Source organism: Gallinula chloropus (assembly GCF_964237585.1).
Source record: "Gallinula chloropus genome assembly, chromosome: 3".
In the NCBI taxonomy this organism is placed as follows: Eukaryota; Metazoa; Chordata; class Aves; order Gruiformes; family Rallidae; genus Gallinula; species Gallinula chloropus.
In genome coordinates, this window is record NC_140087.1 from 54,723,694 (window position 1) to 54,748,473 (window position 24,780).

Here is a 24,780-nt window from a genome sequence, read left to right on the forward strand (position 1 = left end):
CTGGATAGTAAATCTATGTGCATGTCACCAGCAAACCAAGTGGAGACCTTAGAGAAAGAAGATGGAGGAGAGCAGAAAGGATGCTACCGTTGACCCACAGGCATTGAAAGGCAAAGGACAGGAAGACCCTCAGAGCCTAGAAACAACAAGATAAAGAGAGAACATAAACAGCTTCGGCTGAGAACAGGTTTTGAAAACACGTGAAATTATTTCTGTGCCATCTGGTTACTTGTTTCCCTTAGGGGCTCCACTATAGCTGGTGAGACAGCATTGAAATTGTCAGAGGACAAAGAGCACTGGTTTTCTGTTGGCAGGACTCTGGTTTTCCTCTTTCATTTGCCTTGGAAAGAAATCACCACACTTCCGTTCTCCACAGCCTCATCCATTTCTCCTTTCTCAGAAGATTTCGAGATGTTCCGGTTATATAAAATCAACAATGGAACCCAATTCAGATGTACGAACCACAGGTGTCAGCTCTGCCTCTCCCCTTCTCCCTCTCTCTTGTCCTTAGGAAGGTGAGAAGCTCATCGCTCCTTTTGGAAAAGGATAGAAACATTTATTTGCAAGACAAAAGATGTATTTTTACCTAGTCCTCAAAGCACTATTGCTCAAAAATGAAGATCTGTGTCAGGATGACACACTGAACATCTACATGTAAAACAGAATTTCTAGTACAATTAGGGATTTCTCAGAAGTGTCTTGAAAGAGAAATTTCTGTGAGAAGACTTACTCTTCCATGAGCTTTTGTTCAGCCTGCCAAAATCTTATCCGCCACAAGATATGGTACATCTGGAAGCATGATGCAGCTTAAACAAAGGGTGGTATTTTGCAAAAATGACTGACCTCACACCAACACTTACCTGCATTCCTGCTCTGCTCACATCCCGGTTTTGTCTCTCTTGTTTACCAGGGGCTGGAGCCCGCCCAGAGCACCAGCCTGCACACACAGGCATCCTGCAGCAGAAAAACAGGATTGAAAGCAAACAGAGACTCATTGCTAGTATGCTTTAACTTCTGTGTGGGCACACTCAGTCCTGACAGAAAATGGTGAGAGCAGCAGCCCTGGCTTTTGAAGGTCTGTCTGTAGCGAGACCAGGGAGCATAATGGGAAAGCAGAAGTTGTTATACATTCACAGGTTGTCCCAGTGCTGCTCTGTGGGGAAATGGGCCTTCAGCTTCCATTCAGACTTTTCATGCTCCTCTGAGGGTACTGCAAGGGAGCCAATTAGCACTAACGATGGCAGAGGTGATTTAGTGATATGGACACTTGTGTATAAGAAAATGACGGGTGCTGTCAGATCAGTGGAATAAAAAATCATTCCTGGAGCAGCCCGGTCATGCCAGTTAGCTAGAGGCATCAGGTGTCCAGAGAGATGAACTGCAGTTCCTGACCTAAATTTACACTGATGAGCACTTTTTTTTGAAAAAATTTTGCTCATTGCTCTGCTGTACTGCTCTTACCCAGCTAAACACCGAGGCACATACATAACTGAAGGCACAACCACACCCTGTTGTTCATATACTTAAAATTACAGACTTGAATTATCTGAACTGCTAAATGAAAGACCAGGAGCATTACATGGTTCTCTCAGGCACCCAACACTCTTCTGGTCACACAGACAAGATGCTGCCAGAATCATAGAATCAATCATAGAATCATAGGGGTTGGAAGGGACCTCGAGAGATCATCGGGTCCAACACCCCTGCCAAAGCAGCTCCCTAGGACATATTGCACAGATAGGCATCCAGATGGGTCTTGAATATCTCCAGAGATGGATACTCCACCATCTCCCTGGGCAGCCTATTCCAGTGCTCTTCCACCTTCACTGTGAAAAAGTAGCAGGGGAACCGCTCACAGTCCTTTGGGAACCATAAATGAGGTGACGGTAGCTGCACAGCCGCATACCGCTCTGTACATCTCTGCCTAGATAAGCACAAACACTAGCTACATCCATATTCCCAAATACAGACCCACACAGATTACCCCTCTCCATCTCTTCGGCCCTTCCTAGGTCACCTTGGGTCACTGCAATCTCGCAGATGCAGCAGGATTCAGGGCAGGGGAAGAGGGAGGAGTCAAGACTTGTCAGGTTTAACTTTTGCGGTTCCTAGAAGAATTTGTCTGACCTTCCTCTCTCCCCCACCATTCCTTTCACTTTTAGATCCTTCACTCCTCTATGAATTTTCAGTCAAGGCTTCAAGAGCTCACGCTTTCCCTCTGGGTGAGGCTGCTCACAGATTTCATGCGCAGACTGTCCCTATCTCTTCCATCTGCCTTCCCAAAAAGAAACTTCAGTTCTTTCACAGTACCAGGCGAGCACTCAGGGGCACAGCACACATCTACTTGCAGCATGACTCTGCAAAATTACCTCCGTGCCTTATTAAAGCACCCTAGAAACTCCCACAAACCCCAGAGGAGTCTACATCTGAGTTCTGAACCTACTTGAGAATCTGGAAGAACCCAGAGTCATGAAGAAACTTATAAAATAACCAGAATTTCTAAAATAAACAGAGTCTACATGGGAAGGGTCTGTGCCAGGCCAACAAGCAGTCTCTTCTCTGGCCTGCAACTGCAAGACCAGGCATCTTTAACTCCCACTTGCTTCAGGAGCACTCAGGAGGACCAGGTCAGTAGTCAGTACCTTTTCAAGGGGTGACCCTGCCTAATTTAGATGCCTCGTAAGACAGGCATCTTATAGAGTATCTTATTAGATGCCCTATCAAGAGAAAGAAGTGCAGTCATTCGCTGTGGGAGCACATTTTGCACCCAGCCCAGGCAGAGCACAGCTGCTCCAAACCCAGCGTGCAAACAGAATTGCAAGGCACGGAGAGACGAGGGAAAAGAACGAACGCCGAGAGCTGTAGGTCGCCCACCCATCTGTCGTGCAAAGCTGATTTTTTAAAGACTGGAAACAAGTGCAGGAAGGTCTCTGGGCTTTAGGCTAGAGGATTTGAATGCATGAAGGAGAGCGTCCTTTTATTCATTTAATTTCTCTGGTTTCTTTGAAGTCGTTGTGGAAGATTTGGGTACACTGTGAGGTAACTGCTTTGCTCACTCCTTTCCACAGAAAAACTCATTTAGTAGACAATCATTTCTATTTTATCCTACCTGCCTGTTTAAAAATTACTGTATTACAGGGCACCTGTAGTTAACAGGGCTGTGACATCTCAGCCTTACCAGATAAATGTAATTCAGACACCAAAATATAAATGCAAGCTTTGCTTTCAAGGTGACCATCAAAGAAGTTAGGAAGTGGTGTCCCTTTATTTAGAAAGCATGAGGAAGTCTCAGAAGATAGTTTTAGATACTGGATCTTTTTAGATTAAAATTGTTTCGTGTCATTTCCTTTGGGCATTAAGAGTTACCATCAATTGGCTTCCTTGCTTCTTTTCTTTACTAGAAAAATCCAGGACTGCTGTACAATAGAAGAGTTTATATCGACTCAAATAATGGCAAAATTATGGTATTACAAGAGTCAAGAGAATGACAGTGTGGGAAGACAGAAAGTGTTAAACTGGGCTGGTTACATTCATTTAAAGTCCATTCACTGGTGGGCATTGCAGATGAAAAAGAATGCTTTTGCTAAATGCTCCCTATCTGTGTCTTCAAAGGAGCTGCAGCAGCAGCAGCTGCGTCACGTTTACCAAGCACATTACATTTCCTCCAGCAAGATCAAGAATACCAAACCCAACACTGGCTGCTCCACGCTTGGAAAATGTAGCAGGGGGAAAAGGAAAAAGAAAAAACCCTGCTTTTTCTGTATGTTTGTTTGTTTGTTTATGTCAGCATTGACAAACACTGTCATTTTTCCAGCCTTTCTCAAAACACTCTGGAATAGAAACCCAGAAATGGTAAGCTGCTGTAATTCACAAACTCTTCCACAGTTACTTTTTGACAAATGCCAGAGCAGACAAAGCAGGGCATCTGCAGCACTGACACCACACCACCAGCTGCCTGATCTCCTACTGTGTGAGTCCTGCTTTTCCCCATCTTTCAGCCTGAAGACACTGGCAATGGAGGAGCTTTGTGCCAAAACTGGAATCCAGCTCACCTTCCACACTGGGCCATCAGTTTGTCCTGAAGCAGTGAGATAGAGCAGCTGAGGAGAGCCATCAGCATTTACACCAGAGACAAGAGGTTAATTTCTCACCAACTTCTACAACTTCTCAGAGGAATATGAAGTCATTAGCACTCTACACCACTAACAGCCCAGGTTATCTCAGCACATGACTTGATAATCCAGTTTCTCTACAATCCAGTGTCCCACCTCTCCCTTGCCTCCCAGTCAGATGGGCTCTGTGGGCAAGGGGACAGAGTAGCCCAGGGGACTGTGTAGAGCTCTTAACAGAAGTATAGAGGGTCACATCCCAAAGTCTCAACATTTAGGGAGCATCCTTCCTCCAAAGTATGTCCAAGTTCTGACTTCCTTTCTTCCACAAAAAAAAGGCTTTGGTTAAAACTAAGATAAATACCCTTACTAGTTTGGGGTTTTTTTTTCATTTGGAGAAAGAAAGTGTTTCCTAAATCTGCTTTGCAATCCAGGACATGCAATGACAGTGTGGTGTGAGCAACTCGGCAGTGGGGGCACAGAAGTGTCAGCAGGAGCTCAAGAGGAAAATGAGTGATGTGGGTCATGGAATGGATGGGGACAAACCTAGGTGAAGAGCCAAGGGTGGCACAGGGCAAGCAGAAGCAGCAGGATGCTTGCATAGGGCACAGAGCTGAGAGCAAGGCACAGCTACAGGGACGGTCTGGGCTCACAGGCAGCAGCCCAGATTTGAAGGAAAAGCACTCAGAGTGGATGCCAGGACCCTGACAGAAACCAGAAGCAAAAAACTCCCCACACAACACCCAGGTCTTTCATTCAGCATAGTGGGAGCCCGTTGCCTATTGCGGTGAGACTCTCCCACCCCGGAGCAGAAGCATGCAGCAGCCACAACTCCTGAGCCAATTCCAGAGGGGAAGGTCTGGTCCAGGAACAGAGGCTGTTGGTCGCCCACTGAGCCCCGAGGGAATGACCCACAAACTCTGCAAACCCCTGAGCGTCAGCACAAAAGGGGCGATCACACGACCACCCCCCCATATACAGGCCCCAGCCCTGCTGGGCACCGTGCCCACCCCAAAGGAGATTTCATCATAACTCATAATGAGGTCGTTGTCTTTCACGCGAGTGTTTCCATAGCAACAAAGAGGCAATTCTAATCTCCAATATAAAAGAGACAGCGAAAATGACATGGTTTGGGGTTTGGGGTTCTTTTGAGGAGAGGAGAGGTTGTTTTTGCAGCTGCAAGCAACCCTCCCTGGGCTGCAGCATCCCCCCGGCTGGAAGCCCCCCCAGCAACAGTGTGTGGCCAGCACCACCACGCGGCCAGATATAGCCCCCAGCCCCAACCAGGGGGCTCGAGTTAGGGGCAGAGACGAGTCCAGTGCAGGGAAACAGGGCCCCTCACTGAAGTCCTGTGAGGCACCGAGGCTCAGTGGAGCGGCACAGGCCCTGCAGGTTGCTGGAGCCGAGGGAAGTAAAGCTGGGATGCAAGCAGGCTCCTGCTTTAGTCTGGTGAGGAGTGGGGTGATGGCAGCTGTCTTCTTCCTCCAGGCCATGCCAGGGAAGTGGAAAGCAAAGCCCAGACACGCCTGCAGACTGGGAAATTAATTCAGTAGCATATGCTTGGGAGGACAGCAGTCGTGTGGACGGAGTGCTCTCAGGGATGGGGGTGATAGGAAGCACCATGATTATTATTCCCTCTCTCCTGGCAAGCAGCACAGGCCTATATCTTAACTCATGATACACCATTTTCAATTGCTTAGCAGCGATATGGAGCATCAAACACCCTCCCCTTGGCTCTAGAGGCACAGCTCAGAGCAGAGGGGAGAGTACGCTCTGCTTCATTCACTGCGGTCTAAAGCAGTCCCTGAGAGAAGGAGGGGGAAAAAAAAGACCATCAGTATGTAGAACAAGTAGACCAGCACATAAAAGAGCAACGCAGAAGGCTCAGAGCAGGGCTCCAGGTAGTCTGATAATATAAGTAGTAGAAGTATATATAAGTAGTCACTTCAGAAATAGCAATCTGTATGCTCGATGAATACCAATACTGACACTGGGGCACTAATACTGCTTCTGGGGCTCACTAGCACCTGTGAAAGATAAGATTTCCATTTTCTCTGACCACATCCTGGCATAGCATCTCTTGTCTCTCTAGTTATGGCATCAACACTGATATAATCTCAGTCCCTTATTCAGGCCCACAAAAGGTCTGCTCCAGATCTCACATAAAGGTAGACAGAAGCCCAAGACCAGGCTAGAAATTCACAGCACCATTCTTCAAAACAAACACAAAAATACACATACCACCTTTAAGATTTTTATTTCTGAGTATTTTTTTTAATCTCATTTTATTAGAAATTACAAAGAAGCTCTCTCCTGGAGAGCAAGAGGGAAAAAAAACCCCAACCCTGAAATATTTCCAAGCAATTCTGTTCTGTACAAACACAGGGGAAGTTACCTATTTCGTTCACACGCATGTACAAAACCATTTTAAGTAAAACATTCTTCACACATAACATGTGCATTAGTCTCAGAATTGAGCACATAATCAGATTGGCCTCACCTACCCTACCTAATCTTATTTTCCTGTTTTCTTTTTAAACCATAAATTTCTATGCAGGAAACATCCCTTTTTCTGCACAGCATTATGCATATTCAAATTAGCATGGATGGTCTTGGAATTAAATCACTAGGTAGCACAGTCTGACATACAGCTGTACACTGAAGTTGTTACGCTGCCGTTTATACAGCGAACTTTGTTGGATATCAGGCAAAACTCTTCAAAAGGAATAAAAAGATATTGCTGGAGGGGAAAAGGAATATGATACACAGCACTCTCAACTACAATCCTGCATGATTCCCATGCAAAACACTTCAAAAGCCAAGTAATTCACAGATCTTGTTCTCCAAATTGCTATCAAAAGTTCCCACCAATTTCAGTCGTGGCAAAATAAATCACTGAAGACATCAATGCTACTGGATATGGACTTGGTCAATACTCAGTGGTGCAGTTTGCCATCCACCCTCCTTCGGGAAAAGAGAAGTGTGAAAGATAAAGAACCAACAAATCTGAAACAGGTGGGTTGGCAAAGCACTTTACCAGCAAAAGAACCAACAACTGTGAGAACCAAGCTTCCGTCCAACCCACTGCATAACTTAACTGCAGCTTGAAATTTGGGGGTTACATGGTCAGCCAACTCCTCTCTAGTTGCCCAAGGCTGCATTAACACCTAGCAAAATCTTATTTGATTCATCAAGAAAGCATATTGTCTGTATCTGTCTTTGTGAGTCGGATTTGAAATGCCACTGTTTCGTGCATGATGAACACCGCTGTAAATCTAAGGATAGTAAACATTCAGAGGGGAAGGGTCCACCCAGAAGGTAAAGCTTCCACATGCATCACTGGAAACACTGAGCACACAAATGTCAGAAGCAACAATTAGCATGGGGAGCAGGGGGGGTGGCAGGGAAGGGAGGCACAGATTTTACTCTGCCATCGTTTTTAACTGTACCAGCAACGTTGAGGCATTTCTCATGCCTGCATAAACATGCACCCTAAAGAGAATCGATAACACCTCTCTCAAACTGCAATGACACAGCTCAATCAATGGAGGGTGAATTTCCACTGTATTTAAATGTAATTGAAGCACTCAGGCTTGGCTTGTTGCAGAGTGTGTGTTACAGGGTGAAATGGGCGTGGAAAAGGGATGTGAAATACAAAAGCCCAACTAAAAGTAAGACAGAACATCTGTACATGAGCAATACAAAGAAAGCACTGAAGATCAGTGCTTAGGAGGTTTACCCAAAGCCCTGGAGAACAGCAATTTTCATTTTTAGCCTGTTAGAAATCTTGCAGATGAGCAAGTGAAGCTGGTGGCAGTTCCTCTGTCCTCTGGCTCCTGAAAATAGCGCAAGGGACTTTACTTAAGAGTGCCCTGGTCTCCTGAGTACTTTGCAAGGCACCTACGAAGAGAGGCCCAATGTCAGGTGTCCTCACACAGCAGCAAGCACAGAAGGGCCAAGTGAAGGTGAGCCCTGAGGCCCTAGCCTTGCACCTTGTGTGTGCTGTGGAGAACGCTGGATCTGCTGGTCCGGGTAAGGTGGGCAGTCTGCTTTTAGCCCAGTGCCACCATTTTAACAGCAAGCTCTACAAAATGCCTAGAAAAGAAAAAGTGTCAGCCCAGCAGGAGGAATTTTCTCCCTCTGATTCCCAGACAGGAAGGGCTAAAGTTAGGGCACCTGCCTCAGACACTGCTGGCATGGATGCCTTCAGCTAAGGCAGTCAAGTTGAACTCGCTTTGTGGGCGCATGAAGGAAAAACAGACATTTGTAAAAATGCCATTCATCTGACCTGCTTGATCCTGCCACTTCAAGGCCAGATGAACAGGGACCTGAGAATGACTATTTCTCTTCAGCTGCAAGTGGGGCCCAGAGGAACAAATACAGCTGCAGACATGTAAAGCTGAGTGAAAAGATACCACCCCAAATGCCTTTCTTGTACCTGGGAAGTTGAACAGCACAACTGCTTTATTTCTTCATGATAAGCAGTTTTGCTTAAACCCAGTCTCATACAGGTCAGTGACCTTTCAGTGTCCACCTAAGCTTTCTCCAGCCAGCAACAGTCCTACCCAAATGGAAGAAAAGCTCACAACTCTCACAAAACTCTCCAAAGGACCACAGTGCCTTTTTTGAATGGTAACCAAATCTCAAACAGACATCTGAGAAGCCAATACTACTATCTTCTTTTTTACAGCTGAGAAAACAGGGACACTGCAGCATGCCTAATGGTGACTCAGAGGGAATCAAAACAACGATTTCCTGATGCACTGGTCCACTGTTCTGCTACTGACTAGTCTCCAAATAGCTAGAATTTACCCCCTGGGAGAAACCTTTAAAAATGTGATGGACAATTTTAACTCCAATGTCCATAAAAGCCTATGGTCACACATTCCTATTAGACATTGAGGAATTTTATGTTTGGCTTCCACTTCTATAAAGTGGAAGAGAAACACAGTTAGGAAAAAAGAATTAAGGCTAGGCATGTTATACAGGAACAAAAATACTATGCCTGGAGCTCATTCTTTCAAAAAGATAAACTTGCAATTGTAAGGACAAATAGGAGGATTGGTAAATCTCCCTCAAACATCCCAATGGGTTACAGGCATGAAGCCAGTTTAAGTGGCTGTTCATTCTTGATTCATGTTCGTTCTATCTTTTTTGAGAGAAATACTGACTGAATCAAGTTAAAAGACTGAGTTGATCAACTGAGGATTGTGCAGAACCAAAAATAAAAAAGAAAACTGCCATCAGTCAGTTGAGCCATAAAAGCAAGCAGCAAAATAGATCCTGCTTCAGACCAAGTTGTCAAGATAACAACTTTGAATAGGAACCCTCAGCTAGTCTGAAGCTGCTGCACTCAATCCAATGAGAGCAAAGGAAAAGTTCCCATTGCCAGTACTGGCTCACCCCAGTAAAAGCTGCTTCATTCGCTTCAGAAAACCACATCGACTTCCCTGGCTGGATGATCAAGAAATGATCTATAGAAGAAGCTCTGCTGGACTTGCTACTGACACAGAAGAATTGGTGGAGAACATCAAGGTCCTGGCTGCAGCAGACACGGACATGCAGCACGTTAAGCCCTGAAAAACGTGTACGAGACAGAGTTCTGGACCTTTAGGGCAACGTATTTCAGTTTATTCAAGGAACACCTTGGCATGATCTCACAAAGAACTGCCCTGACCTACCAAAAAGGGCCAAGAGTGCTGCCTTATCTTCAAAGACAACTTTCTCAAAGAAAAACAACAGCCCTTTCTGACAAGCAGAAAGTAAAGCAGGCATTACAGAAGGCCAGCACAGATGGATCAAAGAACTCCTGACTCCCACTCAAACACACAGGAAAAAGTACACAGAGGTGAAAGCAAGGATGGGCTGGCCAGCAGGGATACAGACACAGCCCAAGCACACAGGTAGTTTGGAAAGCCAAGGCTCCAATGGAGTTGAAACTGGTAAGAAGTGTTAAGTGCTTTTTTAAGTACACTGCAAGCAAAAGAAAGGTTAAAGAAAACAGGGGTTTACTGTTCCAACCTGATGACAAAAGATGCACTTTGTACTTTGAGCCTGATGTACTCAGCACTTGTTTTCTGTTTCCACTGGTAAGGTCTTCCTTCAGGACTTCCAAGTCCTGAGGTTTATTAGCAGAGCGTTACCTACAGCAGAGGAAGACTGAGTGAGCAAGAACTTAGGCCAAATGGACACACCTAAGTCCATGGAACCAGACAGGGTGCATCTGAAGGCACTGAAGGAGCTGGCTGTTGGCACCGTGAGGCCACTTAACAGCATCTTTGTGAGGTCATTAGCAGCAGCAGCAACCAGTAGAATACCCTGACTTAAGACTGCCTTGATGCCCAAAAAAGTTAGCATGAATGTAGCCAGTACATTGAAGGAAATTATTGTTTCTTTCTCTTCAGCACTTGTGAGACCACATCTGGAGGCCTGCAAGCACTTTTGTGGTCTCCCTTACAGGGGGGCACTGCAGAAATTTCAGTGGGAGGCTGCAAGTCTCATTAGTGGGCTGGAGCACATGACCTACAAGGAGAGGCTCAGGGAGCTTGGTTTCTTCAGACTTAGAAAAGGCTAAAAAGAGATCTGATTGTACACAACCATCTAATGGGAGGGTTAGAGAAGACAGTGTCAGGCTCCTCTCAGATATGCACAATGACAGAATAGAAGCAAGAAGCAATGAACACGAGTTAGAACACAGGAAACTCCAACTGGATACAAAAATTTATTTTTCTTATTATGAAGGTAGTCAAATATGGACAAATGCCCAAAGAGGTCTGGCATCACCATCACTGGAGATATTCAAAAGTCAACTAGACAAGCACCAGAGCAACTTGATCTAATCAGCTGTGCTTCAAGCAAGGGGCTGGAGTAGAGACTAGAAACTTCAAGACATCCCTTCAACCCCAATTATTCAATGACTCTATGCTTAGCAAATGTCCCACAACTACTTTCCATTGGTCACTTCATCAATCTGCCAATGCAAGCCAGGGGACCATCAAATGTATATGGTGACCTTCAATCTCATGAGTCAGGATGGAGTCCAGAACCCAGCAGAGAGGGGAGCTGAAGTGCACTACACACCAAATGTCTCACAGCAATTTTATGCAAGGTCCCTCATACACCAGGGCCAGCCCTGTTTATGAACTGCAGCCACCACAGTGCTCTCTTAAGTCCACTACATACCATCAGGATTAAATAAAAAGAGTGTATCTTTTCACATCTTCTTCATCTTTTTCTTGCAACGCTGGTTGAAGACGGGCGAGGATCCCATCAGACTGTCAGCAGAATGAGAACCGTAGCTGCTCTCAGAGCCATTGGGGCTCTGTGGCATCCCAGCTTCGCTCATGCCTGACATTGGTTCCTCAAAGACATCACTGCCTAGGACCCCATGGCCATGTACATTGGCCTCCTCGTTTTCCTGGGGCTCCATTTTCACCTGTGCCAAGTTCCAGAGCGGGGAAGCATTCACCTCAGCCCCTAGAGAAAAAGAAAAGCACAGAGTAGTAACTGAGGAAAAAGACAACTACAAATGCTATGCAGATGCAAGGGACAGCAGCACTGGTAAAGAAGGAGCAAAAGCAAATCAACAGGTGAACTGGGGAGTGGACAGGGGGGGAAACAACAGAGCAACCTGTGAAACAATAAAAAGAATCTGTTGCTTTTGGGTTTTTTTAATAGCCCATTAATTGTCACTCCAAAACATATGATGCTGTCTTTTCACAGCAATCCTCCACGTGGTTTTCTCCATAAGAAACAGCAACTGAAATGTCTGTATCGCTCTCCAGAAGGAACCTCTCAGCAGCAATGGGTACACCAACAGCACATGGATTAGACCCTACATAAGCAGGGGCAGTCCAGAAGTCATTCATGATGCTGAGGTCCTTTCCCCATCAGCAACCTCCTCTGAGCTGTGAACAATCTCAAATATGACTTCCAGCACTGAAAGGCAGTGACATCAGAGCCGTGGTCAGCTACCCAACTGCCTGCCACCTTGCCTCCTCGTACTCAACACCTGCAGGTCTCATCCAGCAGAATGGAAGGAAACCCTCTTGGCTCAACTTCACAGACACCCTGTTGGAAATAGCTCCCTTTTTTTCTTTATAAACTTTTGGACTCATGTGCAATCTGAGCAGATTGAGGATTTTCTGTACAAGATTACAAACCCGTATTTCTTGATAACAGCAAATGTTTTTCTCCCCAAGAGCCGTAATTATAGATTGCATTATTTTTGCTTATTTACAGTTTTAAGAGAGACAAAAATCCTATTAAAAATACACTAATTGGACCCCTTGCTGAGATAGACGTTAACAGCCAAGAACTGAAGAAAGCCTTAAATCTTCTCACTTTTAAATCTGGTCCCTCTTGGAGGGGGCGGGGGAGGGTATGTTAAATTCACATGGAAAATAATTTAGAAAAAGAAAACCAGGAAACCAGTTTTTATAGGTTTTCCAAACTTTGTGTCTTGAGGAGCTTGGCTGCAGTTTGAAAGCACAATCAATCCTTTTGTACTGAGCCAAACCTACTACTATTGCCCATTATAAATATACTGCTAACAATAGTCCCTTATTACTAGCAATTACACAGAGAATAAATCTCCACTGCATGTTTGTACTGTGAATTCTCCCTTATGAAGGAGTCGGGAATCTTTTCCAGAGCAGCTTAGCTCAAACCAGGGTTTAGGAGACCTTTGTGGTAACACAGCCTACATTAGCTCAGCAGTTAGACAGCAAACCAAAACCAGAATGAAAGTGCTTGCTGGTGTCCAGTCCCTTTAATGAAAAGTCCTTTTTATGTTAATTATAAGTAAATGTGTTCCTCTCAACAACAATGGGCACATCATTAAAACCCTGTGAGTTCCACAGAGTTGCAGCCCCAGCCTACACAATAATCAAAGATGCTCCCTAAACTTACTGTGTCTTTTTTCCCATCAATTGCTCTTCATTGCTCAGCCTTTCAGCTCTATCACCCGTCATCTCATGGAGAGTGTCACTAATGACTAAAAGTACTTAAGCAGCAACACAGGATGTTTCATCTTCAAAGCACTTTAACTTCAAAGTACTTTACAAATGAGCTAATCCTACTGGGTGGAGGAACAAGGTCCCCAATTTTGCCTCCATTTCCCCACCTGCGATGAAACTAAGCAGCTAGCCCACAACCCTAACGTCAGCGCGATGCTGGGCAGAAGCAGAAACACAAACCGTGCACGGAAGGCTGTAATGAGAGTTCTGCCCTCGGGCACAGAGGCTTTGCTGCCCTCTCGACGGGCCTCACACTTGTGTTTTCAAGATGGTGGTGTCCTAATTGCCGCAGCTTTCTCTGGCTCCTTACGGTACTACGCTCTCCAGCCCGCCCAGCTCTAGACTGGGCCTTCTCACAGTGATGAGATTTCCAGAGGCCCTTGTGAAGTGAAGAGGGATTTTCAGGGAGGAACAGAGCACTTGTATTCTTAATTAGAAAACATCAACTCGGTATCAGAGAGGCAAGAGGCATTTAAAATCCGGCTACTGTGCTAACCTCTGGGTCTCAAGTGGTAGATGCTAATACAAAGCTTTCCAGATGAATCACTTGCAGCCCCAGATGGGCCAGAGGAGTCTGCTGTTCCCTCTCCCACGAAAACGCGAGCACTTCACATTTCAGAGGTACTATGGAAAACACGATGAGCTTCCAGAAAAACATCAGATGGATTTGTGCTTTTTTAAAGCTCAGCAGAATGTGCTATTTAAAAAAAAGCAAGAAAACTCTCCCAAAAACGCAGAGGTGTACTCTAACCTCTGTATAAAGGCTACTTAGTTCAGGGTTAATAGGAGGACAGACTATTTTTTTTAAACTGTTTTTGAAGTGAAAGTTATTATTGCAGGGATTTCCAGAGTTCATAAAGTTCTATACAGAAAGTCAAAACTGGCTTTCTTTGGGACAAGAATGGTTTCTTTATTCTCCAGAAAATTTAGCACTACTGAAGAGTGTACAGAATAAAACTTGCATATAGATATAGAGAAGGGACAGCATTAGCAGGTTCTCCCATGTTGGCCAGCACTGTGCTTCAATGCCAACATCAAGGGATGACACGTTGAGAAGGGTACAATCTCATAACCCACTACTTCACTCACCATTTCACTTTACATGGTCTCAACAGTATCAGCAGGCTTTGGGGTAAAGGTGCTAGAATAGGAGACTCCCACGAGCCCATTTAACATTAGTCACTGAAAAGCTTTCATAAAACCAGGACTGTTAGTACCAGGGTGACTTCTGAACATGGAGGGCTGCACCAATTATCATTAGTATTTCCATAACTCACTCAATGCTTAAACTATATAGGGTCTCAAATTTACTCCAGTCACAAGGAACGTGGCATTCAACTTGTCAGTAACATGAATCTCTGGACAAGAATCCAAAACTACATGGGGAAAAAAAATAAAGTAAGAAATAAAATTTTTAAAAATCCTGTACTCTCCTTACTAGAAATAAGGATAAACCCCTAGTCTCTTTTAAACTAAACGGTATACACACATACAAACACAAGTTATTTTTGTCTTTGTTATGGAACACAGGAAAAAACAACAAAAAACATTACTCACATCTGCAGCAAATACCCTAGTTCACAAAACAACAAAGCCCTTGGCCCATCCCTGTAGAAAAAAAATCTAACCTGCTGCAATAACAAGACCAAGAACTTCAACAATCCCCTAAAAATAAAGGCCACACCACAAAGCATTTTGTGCTCTGCTCCACAAGTGGAGTAAATACTTAACAAACCATTGTAACAATCAAATACCTTTGATTCCTTGGGTTTGTATTCAGAAAGTAAGTAAGGGTTTCTCTCCCATCCAGATCTTTGTATTAAAGCTTAAAACTTTTTTTTCCTCCCTCTCCTTTCTCACATTGGGATCTGCTATTACAAATGGAAACAAGATCACCTGGAACAGATAATAGACTGTTCCCAGAGGTAGCAAGAAACCCCTACCTGAAGTCTGTGGGGAAGCTTCTACTTCCAAGTTGGCAGAGAAGCGCTCACTTTGAGCTCCAAGGACTCCAACTGGCAAAGACTGGTCACCAGAAGCCAGGTCTCCTTCCAGCTCCTCACTTATGGGGAAAGTAATATCACTAACAGGTTCCTCCTTAATCTTCACAGGCTTTGTGTCTTCTGCTGCCTTTTCAGGGTTGACTATCTTCTCATACTCTTCGGTGAGCTGCTTGCTAACCTGTCAAAGATCAGTGGGAGTAAAAAAGAGGCCAGAAAGGTCAGAGTGACTTTGGAGACTCTGATGGCAATTACACTGCAGTGCACTCTGTTCCCAGAATATTATTAACATCTGACCTGACAGAACGAGTAAACAGGTTATCAGCTACGCAGTGAAGACTTTTTTTCCCCGCTTTAACAACACCTTCCGACCTGTAACAAGGGACTTTAGTAAGAGGTTTAATCCATTAACACAGCTGCTTGATAAATATGAGTACCTTCATTTCACAGACCATGATGATGAGGCCCAAAAATTTAAAGAGAGCATGAAACAAAAGCAAAGTGTCTCAGTCTCACTTTTTGGTTTTACATGTAAGACCATCTATCGCCTGTTCCCCAGGAACAAATTTACTCCATCATAAACACCAAGCAGCTCAGACACTCATCAGCTCTGTCGTCACCACCAGGCAAAGCCTGGGTATCTTCTGTCAGACTCACAGCAAAAAACACTGAAGTTTTCTCTGGTCAGAGAAGTAAAACAAATAGAGGGGATAAGATTCAGAACTACCTTGTATTTCTAGAAACTTAACTGTAAGCAATTAAACTAAAAAAACCTGAGATTTCATCTGCTTCTAACAAGTGCTTGTTTATACCACTGAATCCAAACAGTCAGTGAACTGTGCTCAGGAAAAGCCCAAGGCTTTTTAACAGCAGAAGCAAAAAGGGAAAAAAACCACCAAATCTTACTTCCCCTTTCTAGATATACTTCCAGGTACGGAGGCTACTGTGGACCTAAGCCCTGGATGAAGAACAGAACCATTAAGACAGTGACCTGCTGCAGGAGGAGAGTGAACTGCATCAGCATTATTATGCAGAAAGCCCAAATTCTGAAAGGGAATTCTAAGCAAAAACATTAAAACAAAAATTAACTGGGTTTTTTGAACAAAAACACTTTTTCATTAAGACAGATCTTGATGGTGTTATTCACAAACCTCAGAGTTCATCACAATTTATGTACTACATGCACATGCAGGTGTTTCTGATTTATACTGCCTTTGTAAGCCTCAAGGTGCCAACCCTGAGAAAAGCAGGAGCACGAGGCAGCTGCTCCAAGATGAGTCAACCGGCACTCAGATAACGTGACAAGGAGGAAGGGATGGCAGGTTTTGCTTTGGTCACAGACTCCCTGCTTGATTCAAGTCTTGTTTTTTAATGAGTAGGAGTAAAATTCCCACGTCAAATCCTTGCATTTATTTAAGTCCTCAACAGGGAGACAGTCTTAGATCATTCAAATAAAATGCATTTACATAATTTCACAGAATACTGGGAGCAAGAGAAACCATTCCCTTCTTCTTACAACCTACACTGATACGGCACTTCTTATTCCAAGGAATTTAACTATTCCTCTTCTTTCTCCACAGAAGCACAGTCCCCTCTAGAGTAGAAGGTAGCACCTGTGTGACAACTCAGATAGGCACAATACTACCCTATACTCTTAAAGTTTAAGCAAGTCACCCCCTGCTCAAGTGAACACAGCCAAGTGATTTTTGTTCACCTGCTTACTTGTTTTCAGAATGATAAGCAGCCAAGCATCTCATGAAAGCAGAACACTCAGTTAATCAGTCAGTACTGATTTTTACCCTTCTTGACGTTTTTGGCTGGGTCATTCAAAAACTTAAACCCTGACAAACCAGCAACAGAGCATTCTTAGCCTCAGTAGCAACACAAACAAGGAGCTCTGCCTTCTAGCCAAAATAAAATCCTGTTTCTCTTTTCCTTCATGACTGCCCTCCACACCCAAGAGGTTTGCTAATCTGATTTTACTTTGGTAAGACCCAGGACTTACTACAGGCATATGCAGTTGTATCAGGGGTGCATTTATTGATGCCACCAGGTCCCCACCGCCCTTCTCACCTGAAGCATGTAGCTGTGGTAATCCTTAATGCGGTGCTGCCAGAACTTCTGCAGGGAGAGCACGCTGCCAATGCCCACTTCATGGAAGACCTGCTCCATGACATCAGGGAAGGGGGTGTGCCCAAGGCGAGCTTCTCGATCCACAGCGAAGCGCAGCAGCTTGGTGAACTTCAGGCAGTACTCGTGGGCAATGTCTGTCAGTGTTTCCAGGACGCTCTCGTTGGCACACTCAAAGCCCGTGTGAGCCAGAATGGTGGCCATTGACTGGTAGAGAAGCTGTCGGCAGGAGGACCAACTCAGCTCAGTCACTGGCTCCCCTTTGCCTCTAAAACCCAGAAAAGATAAAAACAACACATGTCTAAAATCAGAAAGGAATCTACCAGTAGCAGAGATACTGTCAATAAGGTGATGGACAAAGGGAAAGCAGATTGTTTGGGGTGGTTCTCCACAGCTTCTCCATTACACACAAATACTACCGAGTAAGGGGCTTTATCTGCTTTCCCTTCTTCCCCTTCCTCCATATCAGCACTGCCAATTCTCATTTTCCCTTCCAATGCCAGAAGATTCCTTGGGTGATGCAAATCTTCTGAACCCTTAAACAATTCCCATCCCACCCAAGAGCTTTTCTCCTGGAGATGTGAATTAAATGGGTCCTTGACACAAACAAAAAAAGGCATTTTAAATAACATGAATGCAAATCATTTCCCCTCTCAGTTAATTACATTTCTCTTCCTTATTATCTCTGATGTCACAGGCCTAATAGTCAGATACAAAGGCTTTTGGGATAGACAAGATCTGAATTTATAATGCAAAAGACACACATAAAAAGCAACAAACAGGATACACATACATTTCATAAAGGCACACTGCAGCCAAAAAGACCATTTCCCTGCCCCCAATTCCAGCAGTCCCTACGCATGGCACTGAAAGAAGTATCCCTGTGTGCAATGGTAGAAGCAAGCAGCAGGCCCTGGGAGGTGGCCTGGAGAGGCTCTGCCACAGAGCAGCACTCCCCAGCCTCAGGTGCGAGACCCCTCTTCCTGGTGCTGCCACCAAGCGAGGACCACTGGAGGAGAGGAGACAGAGAAGAACCGAATCGGAGCGAGCACTTCCAAGTCATTCATTTGCAGTCAGGCAACCGATTTTTCATGGCAGTGAGTTGGCAAATAGAAATTCCACACAGAAAGAAGAGAAGGTGAGATAAGGCAAGGCCTCTGGAAGGGAAACAGATTTCTCCACACGCAGTTAACTTCCTGTGGTGCATTTGCCCATATCAGTAACAACATCTTCAAATGCTGATGTGAAAACATCAAATTTCCTTTCTGCTAAGCATAGTATTTATGTACATTTTTACACTTCATTCAGCACCAATGGCAGAATTAAACTAACAATTTCACCCTTCGTTTGTTTCTGATCAATTTCTCCCAACATCTTCTACAACCCACTGGGAGATTCTCCTTGCTCTTGCCCCACCTTACTTGTGTATCACACATGCCCTTTCCAGTAACAAGACCTAGTTAAGCAGGACACAGACAGCGCTGATGCCTCAAGAAAATCCTCATCACTCTTGTTTTCCCAATGAGTGCATTAGGTACCCTCCAGTCTCGCTGAGACACTGGGTAAGAGTCTCAGCTCCGCATGATCCTCAGCACTGATCCCTCAGAAAAACCCACTGAAACAGCAGTAAAAAGGAGGGAACATTTCAGAGGATGGAAAATGAGAAGTTAAACTTGGAGCTATCAGGACCAGTATCATTCGTTTTCAAGAACACCAGCTCAGCACTTTTGGATTATTCAAATACAGGGAGGGAATGACACTATGTTAAGAGCTACAGATGATGGTATTTCTAAGTGGATATCAAGAACAGCATGTGGATCTCAGGTCATGGATACATCCCAGTTATTAATTTCTAGAAAATGACTCACATCCCAATTCCTGCTCAGTTATGTAACTACTTTGTAAGGAAGACAGCAGGCACTCTGACAAGATGAATTAAAAGATCATCAGTTCCCTTATAAACCAAGTGTCACCCATACTGTTTTTACATTTCACTCAATCCCCCCTCCACCTTCCAGCAACAGATTTCTGAAGTTCGCAAACAGCCATACGTCTCACACAACCCTGGGACCAGGAGGTTACAAAATAAAAAAAATTAAAAAAACCCACAAAAAACAAACCCAAAAAGCCAAACAAAACCAACAAGAAAACAACCAGCCATCAAAATTTATGAATATAAAAAAGAACCTTCTTTTTTAGCACATATGAAGGACATACCTATCTCTTCACCAGCATCAGATGAGAATATCTTATGCTACCAAAACCACCAAACACCAGATTACTATTAATACAGAGACAGATAGAGTCATTATTGATGCTGTGTCAATCAAAATGCTATGGACAAACATAAACTAGATACAGAATTTGGCAAGCCCAAGTAGGATACTCAGCCATCTGTAGAGCACAACCACCATTTATCAATGTATACCACTGCTCAGCAGCAGCAGAGAACGTTACATCTCTTTTAAACTCCTCCAAGAAAATAAACAAATTGCCAGCACTAAAATGCAGCTAGGTCACTATGCTGAAAGGGGTATAATCAACTTGAAATCTAAATTAAAAAATCAATTAAAGACAGAGAGAAAAGAAATTTCAGGTACTGTACTCAAATCCAAATCCCCACCTCTTGTTCTTGGTAAGGTTAGTCAAGTATGTTTTGTTTATCTTATGTTTTCTTCTTTTGTTTTCCTGTTTCCCACGATAAACAACAGAGGAAGATGATTAAAAGCCCAATTAGACAGCAAACATTGGAATATTGTTGTAGATGTTAATGGAAAACAAAAAATGAGAAAATATCTTTTTTTCTTCATCTCCTTTAACCTTCAAGTACTCTATGATAAGAATGCACACAAACAAAAGCAGCCACATAGACAAATTTAAGTGGAGAGCAGCTATCTGACGCCCAGCCTTCCCAAAAAGGAGCAGCAAACTTCTTTTCCCTGATGATCACAGGTAAATAGCCTGGGACTTCCATCTCATCCAGATACCTAGCACCCACAAAAGGCCCCCTCCAGATATTATCATTTTGCAGAATTCTGCTCTCTGTAGCACTTAGATGCTTCCCTGGAAGGCTCCCCACCCAGCTACAGCCCAAAGCCAAACCTATTTAGCGTATTACTAGGGTCATACAGCTGCAACTAAACAAGAGCACTTTAATCACTAAAATTCCATCACCAGAGATTAACAAAACTGGCAACTAGACCTCTGATTTGGAGGTGATCATCTCTACAGAATATCTAGTATGAAATTTATCATAAATACTGGCCAACTTGTAGCCCTTAGATTTTGTATTTCCAATAGGATCTATGTTTTATGTATGGGTCACCACCACCAGATGATGTTCCAGACAGAAATCTGCCTGCCAAGCCACAAACTCACCAGACCAAAAGCCCAACCTTCTCCCACTGCTGCCAGCAAATCTGCAACACGCAGAACTTCATAACAGAAAAAAGTAGCATCTGTTTATACCAACCAGGCTTAATTTCAGGATTAATAAGGCTTCAGAACTCACAAAAGGCCCATCTTCTTTGTCAACAAGACGTTCCCCAGAGGCACCACAACCCATTTACCCACGTCCCTCTCCTGTGATGCTGTTTTTCTTAGAGGGAAGGAGATCTCGTGGTTCATTTCCCACGCAACTATATTCCAGGGAAATCGTTTGGGCTAAGTCAGCAGCGAGACTGAGAGCCGAGGTTGCCTCAACTGCAGTAATGGATTGAAGTGCTCTGCTCCCTCCTAGGTGAGCATAAGCTAGCAGCAGATGGAGGGAGGGATTGTTTTTGCTGTGAACACATCAATTTTATGAAACATTACATTGTGGAGTTAAATTTCTACCAAATGAGGTGCGACAAGGTCGCTTCATAGCCATTTACCCCAAACCAGTAAAATAAAGGAGAACATTGATGTACTGAGTAGTATAATCTTGTTTTTCCAAAGAACAAAGCACGGGAACTCAAAACAGAAAGTTGTTCCATTTTGGAAAAGGGACTCTTTCCACTTCACCCCAAGTAAGCCTCTTTTTAAATCTCTCTGCTATGCCTACAGAAGGCTACACAGCTATAAAAAGAAGCTGCTCAACAGATAATGGCAAGAGGTAATAGGTAACAAGTGGAAAATAAGCTGTGTGGGTCTCAGTGGCCCAACCCAAAAGATCAGATACTTTAGGGGCGAAGCCGAAGTGCTTAGTCCAGCAGGGAAAGTACATTCTGCCTGCTCCAGTTTCCACTGCTCTAAACCCTTCCCAACACTTAACCTGCTATCCCACCGGCACATGCTTCCCTACTTCTCTACAGGCATTTCTTGCCTACCAGCCTTTCTGCCGTGAACTCTCTTCCCACTGCAAGTTCCCAGCTTTGTTCACAGACTGTCCTTCAACGGAAGGTGTACGTCCAAGGTGGTCAGGAATGCATGTGAGAGAACAGCACAGAAATCTGTTAAGAAACCAACCATGCACACACAAGGAAAAGCATCTGAAGAGGCACCTGAGCAGGTTAGGTTTCTTTTGAAGATGGATGGATCCATGCTTATCAGAGGAAGCTGAACAAAGAAGGAAAAGCCAGCAGCAGTTTCAAATCTGCAGTTCTTTATTCATTCTTTATCGATGATGCTTTAAGCTTACCTTCTGTTTCTATACCAACCAAAACCAAATGTTAATCCCTTATTGTCTGTCCCAAGAACTGTAACATCAACAGTTGCAAATCACCAGGACCAGATGGCAATTCATCCAGGAATACTAAAGGAATTCAAGGATGAAATAGTTGAATAGCTGTGGTGAGTCAACTCTTGCTTTAAACTGCCTTGGCCCACGAGGACCAGAAGACAGAAAACATGAAAACATTTTCTTCTAACAGCTTCAGAAAAGACAAGAAGAACTGCAGGCCAGGAAGCCACATATATTCTGGTGCATCAGGGAAATTCAAAGAAATTATGGGTAAATGTAATACACTCAGAAGGAATCCAGACAGCTGGATGGAAAGGACTAGAGTCCTCAAAATGCATCAACAAGCAAGTACCTAAGAAGTCTCGACTGTGGAGCCCAGGTCTTCCCCTCAAGGATCTGTGCCAGAATCATTTGTTTCAAATTATCTATAAACAGTCTGGAAAAATGGAGGCGAGGAATAGTGTTGTGATAATAACTCCTCACTGTACAGATTTTGGGGGGGTTGAAAAGACCAAAACAACTGAAAAATATCAGTAAATTAGATTCTGTCTCTTCCTCATCTCAAAAGGAATGAGGAGGTAGGGTTACAGGTATAAGGTGAGGCAGAGAGGAGAAAACCAAAATCAATCTATGGAATAACAAAAATAAAAGACAAGGGTGTGGAGTCAAAGGATGAAAATTAATAACAAGGAAACAGGAGAGGACATGACTATGTAATAGAGAAACTCGTGGTCTGAATCAGGCTGGCCACCCTTATCTTCCTTTCTTCCTATGTCTAAATATAAACTGCTTCTCTGACCCAGGATACTGCCAAAGTAAAATGAATTTAAATACCCATTTAATAGAATACTCTAACTCTTGACAGTGGCGCTTCAGAAGGCAATGTAAAATTAAGCATTACCACGTTTTATCAAGGGTAAGAATGGTTTCCCTTAAATTGTTTTTCACACTAAGAACACATGCCAGCAAGTCACACAACTCCAGTTTTGCTACCGAAACAGCAGCCTAATTCATGTGTCTTGAAACAGTTAAGGACAGACATGCAACAACAAGCTTTCTTCCTGCAAAAGCATAAATGCCTTTGCTTTAGCGAGCACAGAGTGGAATTACAGTCTACGCAGTTCATTACGAATCCGCTCCCGCACAGCCACGGAACAGCTCATCTCGGAACTGGGTACCCAGATTTTACAGCCTGGACCTCACGCTCCCCCACGCGGCGGCTGCGGGACACTTCTCTACTCCCACCCCAGAGCATCACAAGGGACACCACTGAGACAGAGCAGCTCCCGGAGCAAGGGCTGAGTCACACCAAACTGAGCTTGCAGCTGGAGCCACGGGGGAGGCCCAAGCAGCGTTCTGCAGGGCCAGAAAGGGCAGGAGTGGCGGGGCTCTGGCGTTATCCTCACCGTACAGGATCTCCCTTCACATCACTAGGCTACTTACTTTACTTCTTCCCAGGAGCACGATGCTGCTCTACCACAAACAGCACTAAAGAATCACTCACGTGTCAGAGAGACTATACTCCCCAAAAGCAACGTTTGTCAACAGAACTCATTCCATACGACCTCAGGCTACTAAAGATCTCAGTGGCATTTAACACTCAACAACTAACATGTATTATCATCTCCCACATCAGCTCACCACTGTGCAGCCTTTACTCTAAGGACAGAAAGTTACAGTATTGAGGATTAACCCCTGACTTTAAATGCATTCAACCCACAAGTTATCAAGAGATCCTGCAAGAAACTTCCTTGTGAATTTAGTGCTTGTCAGAGGGGTAGACTGGGAGGAGGAGGCAACAGTGTTTAAACAAAGACTGACTGCAGAGGCAGAAGCAATGCAGCCTTCTGTTTACGTTTCCTCCAGCCCATGGCTGGTGAAGCCTAGCATCAAAGACAAGAATTCCCTTCACCCATACTCTGATCTGAGGTGGGGATGAGTAACATCCACAAACAGGGTGAAATATGATATTTACTGTGTCACAGGTCCTTGGCCACTTAAGTTGTACAAATGTGTTATCAAATAATCTTTTAAAAACCTGCAACTAAACAGCCAAAAGTTAATCTTCTGGATTTTCAGTTACAGTAAGGCAAGTTTAGTTGTAAGGGACATAAACAGAAGAGACTTTACATCCTATAACTAAACTTGTCAAAATACCACTGAAGATAGCAAAACCTTCACAAACTTTTAGCATAGCACTAGCAAGACAGAAATTAGCATTGCACATCCACATTGTATTGACAGAAAACAAAGCCACATTTATTTTAAAAACCGTGCATTTTATCCACATGGGAGAAACCCAAATCTTTCCTTTCTGAGGTCTGGTTTATACTTGACATAGACCGATTTGACCCTCCAGCCTAAGGGTATCAACATAACTACATATATATCCAGAAACATTCAGATTTCACCCAAGAAGTAACCTAAAGAAATATCAACACACCTGTAGAAATCACTCTCTGGGTCACTGTGCCTCAGCTGGAATGGCATTTTGGGGGTTTTGCTATCCAGAGGAAGTAGGTCATCAGGGAGAGGTGGAGAGGCCGGACAAGATGGCAGAGGTTCGTTGTCTTCAGTTTTTATGCCCTCTGCCTGCTGCTGGTTTTGAGCCTGAGCCATGGCAATCAGGCTGCGCAGCCGCCTGTTGTGCTGGATGAGCTGGATGGTGTGAATGGTGAGGCTGCAGGGCTCCGAGGGGATGTCCAACATGGTGGTTGGCCGGGGTTTGTTTGCAGACGGCTGATGCAGCGGAGGATCTTGGACTTCCACAGTACGGAACTCTCGCTGAAGGAGGTCAAAGGAGCTGCGGTTGGCCTGGTTAGATGAAACTGGTATCTCACCCCAATACCGCAGCATTTTTACAC

At 44.2% G+C, this 24,780-nt stretch overlaps 1 protein-coding gene across 1 annotated transcript; it reads right to left on the reverse strand.

Annotated features, from left to right (window-relative positions):
• Positions 1-10,822: 10,822 nt before the first annotated feature.
• On the reverse strand, positions 10,823-24,772 carry SUPT7L (SPT7 like, STAGA complex subunit gamma; the record flags this gene model as incomplete). Its single annotated transcript, XM_084261294.1, has 4 exons — positions 10,823-11,585; positions 15,070-15,307; positions 17,200-17,524; positions 24,360-24,772. 4 exons carry the CDS (start codon positions 24,770-24,772, stop codon positions 11,323-11,325), a joined length of 1,239 nt encoding a protein of 412 aa, XP_084117420.1. The 3' UTR covers positions 10,823-11,322.
• Between the last annotated feature and the right edge of the window lie 8 nt (positions 24,773-24,780).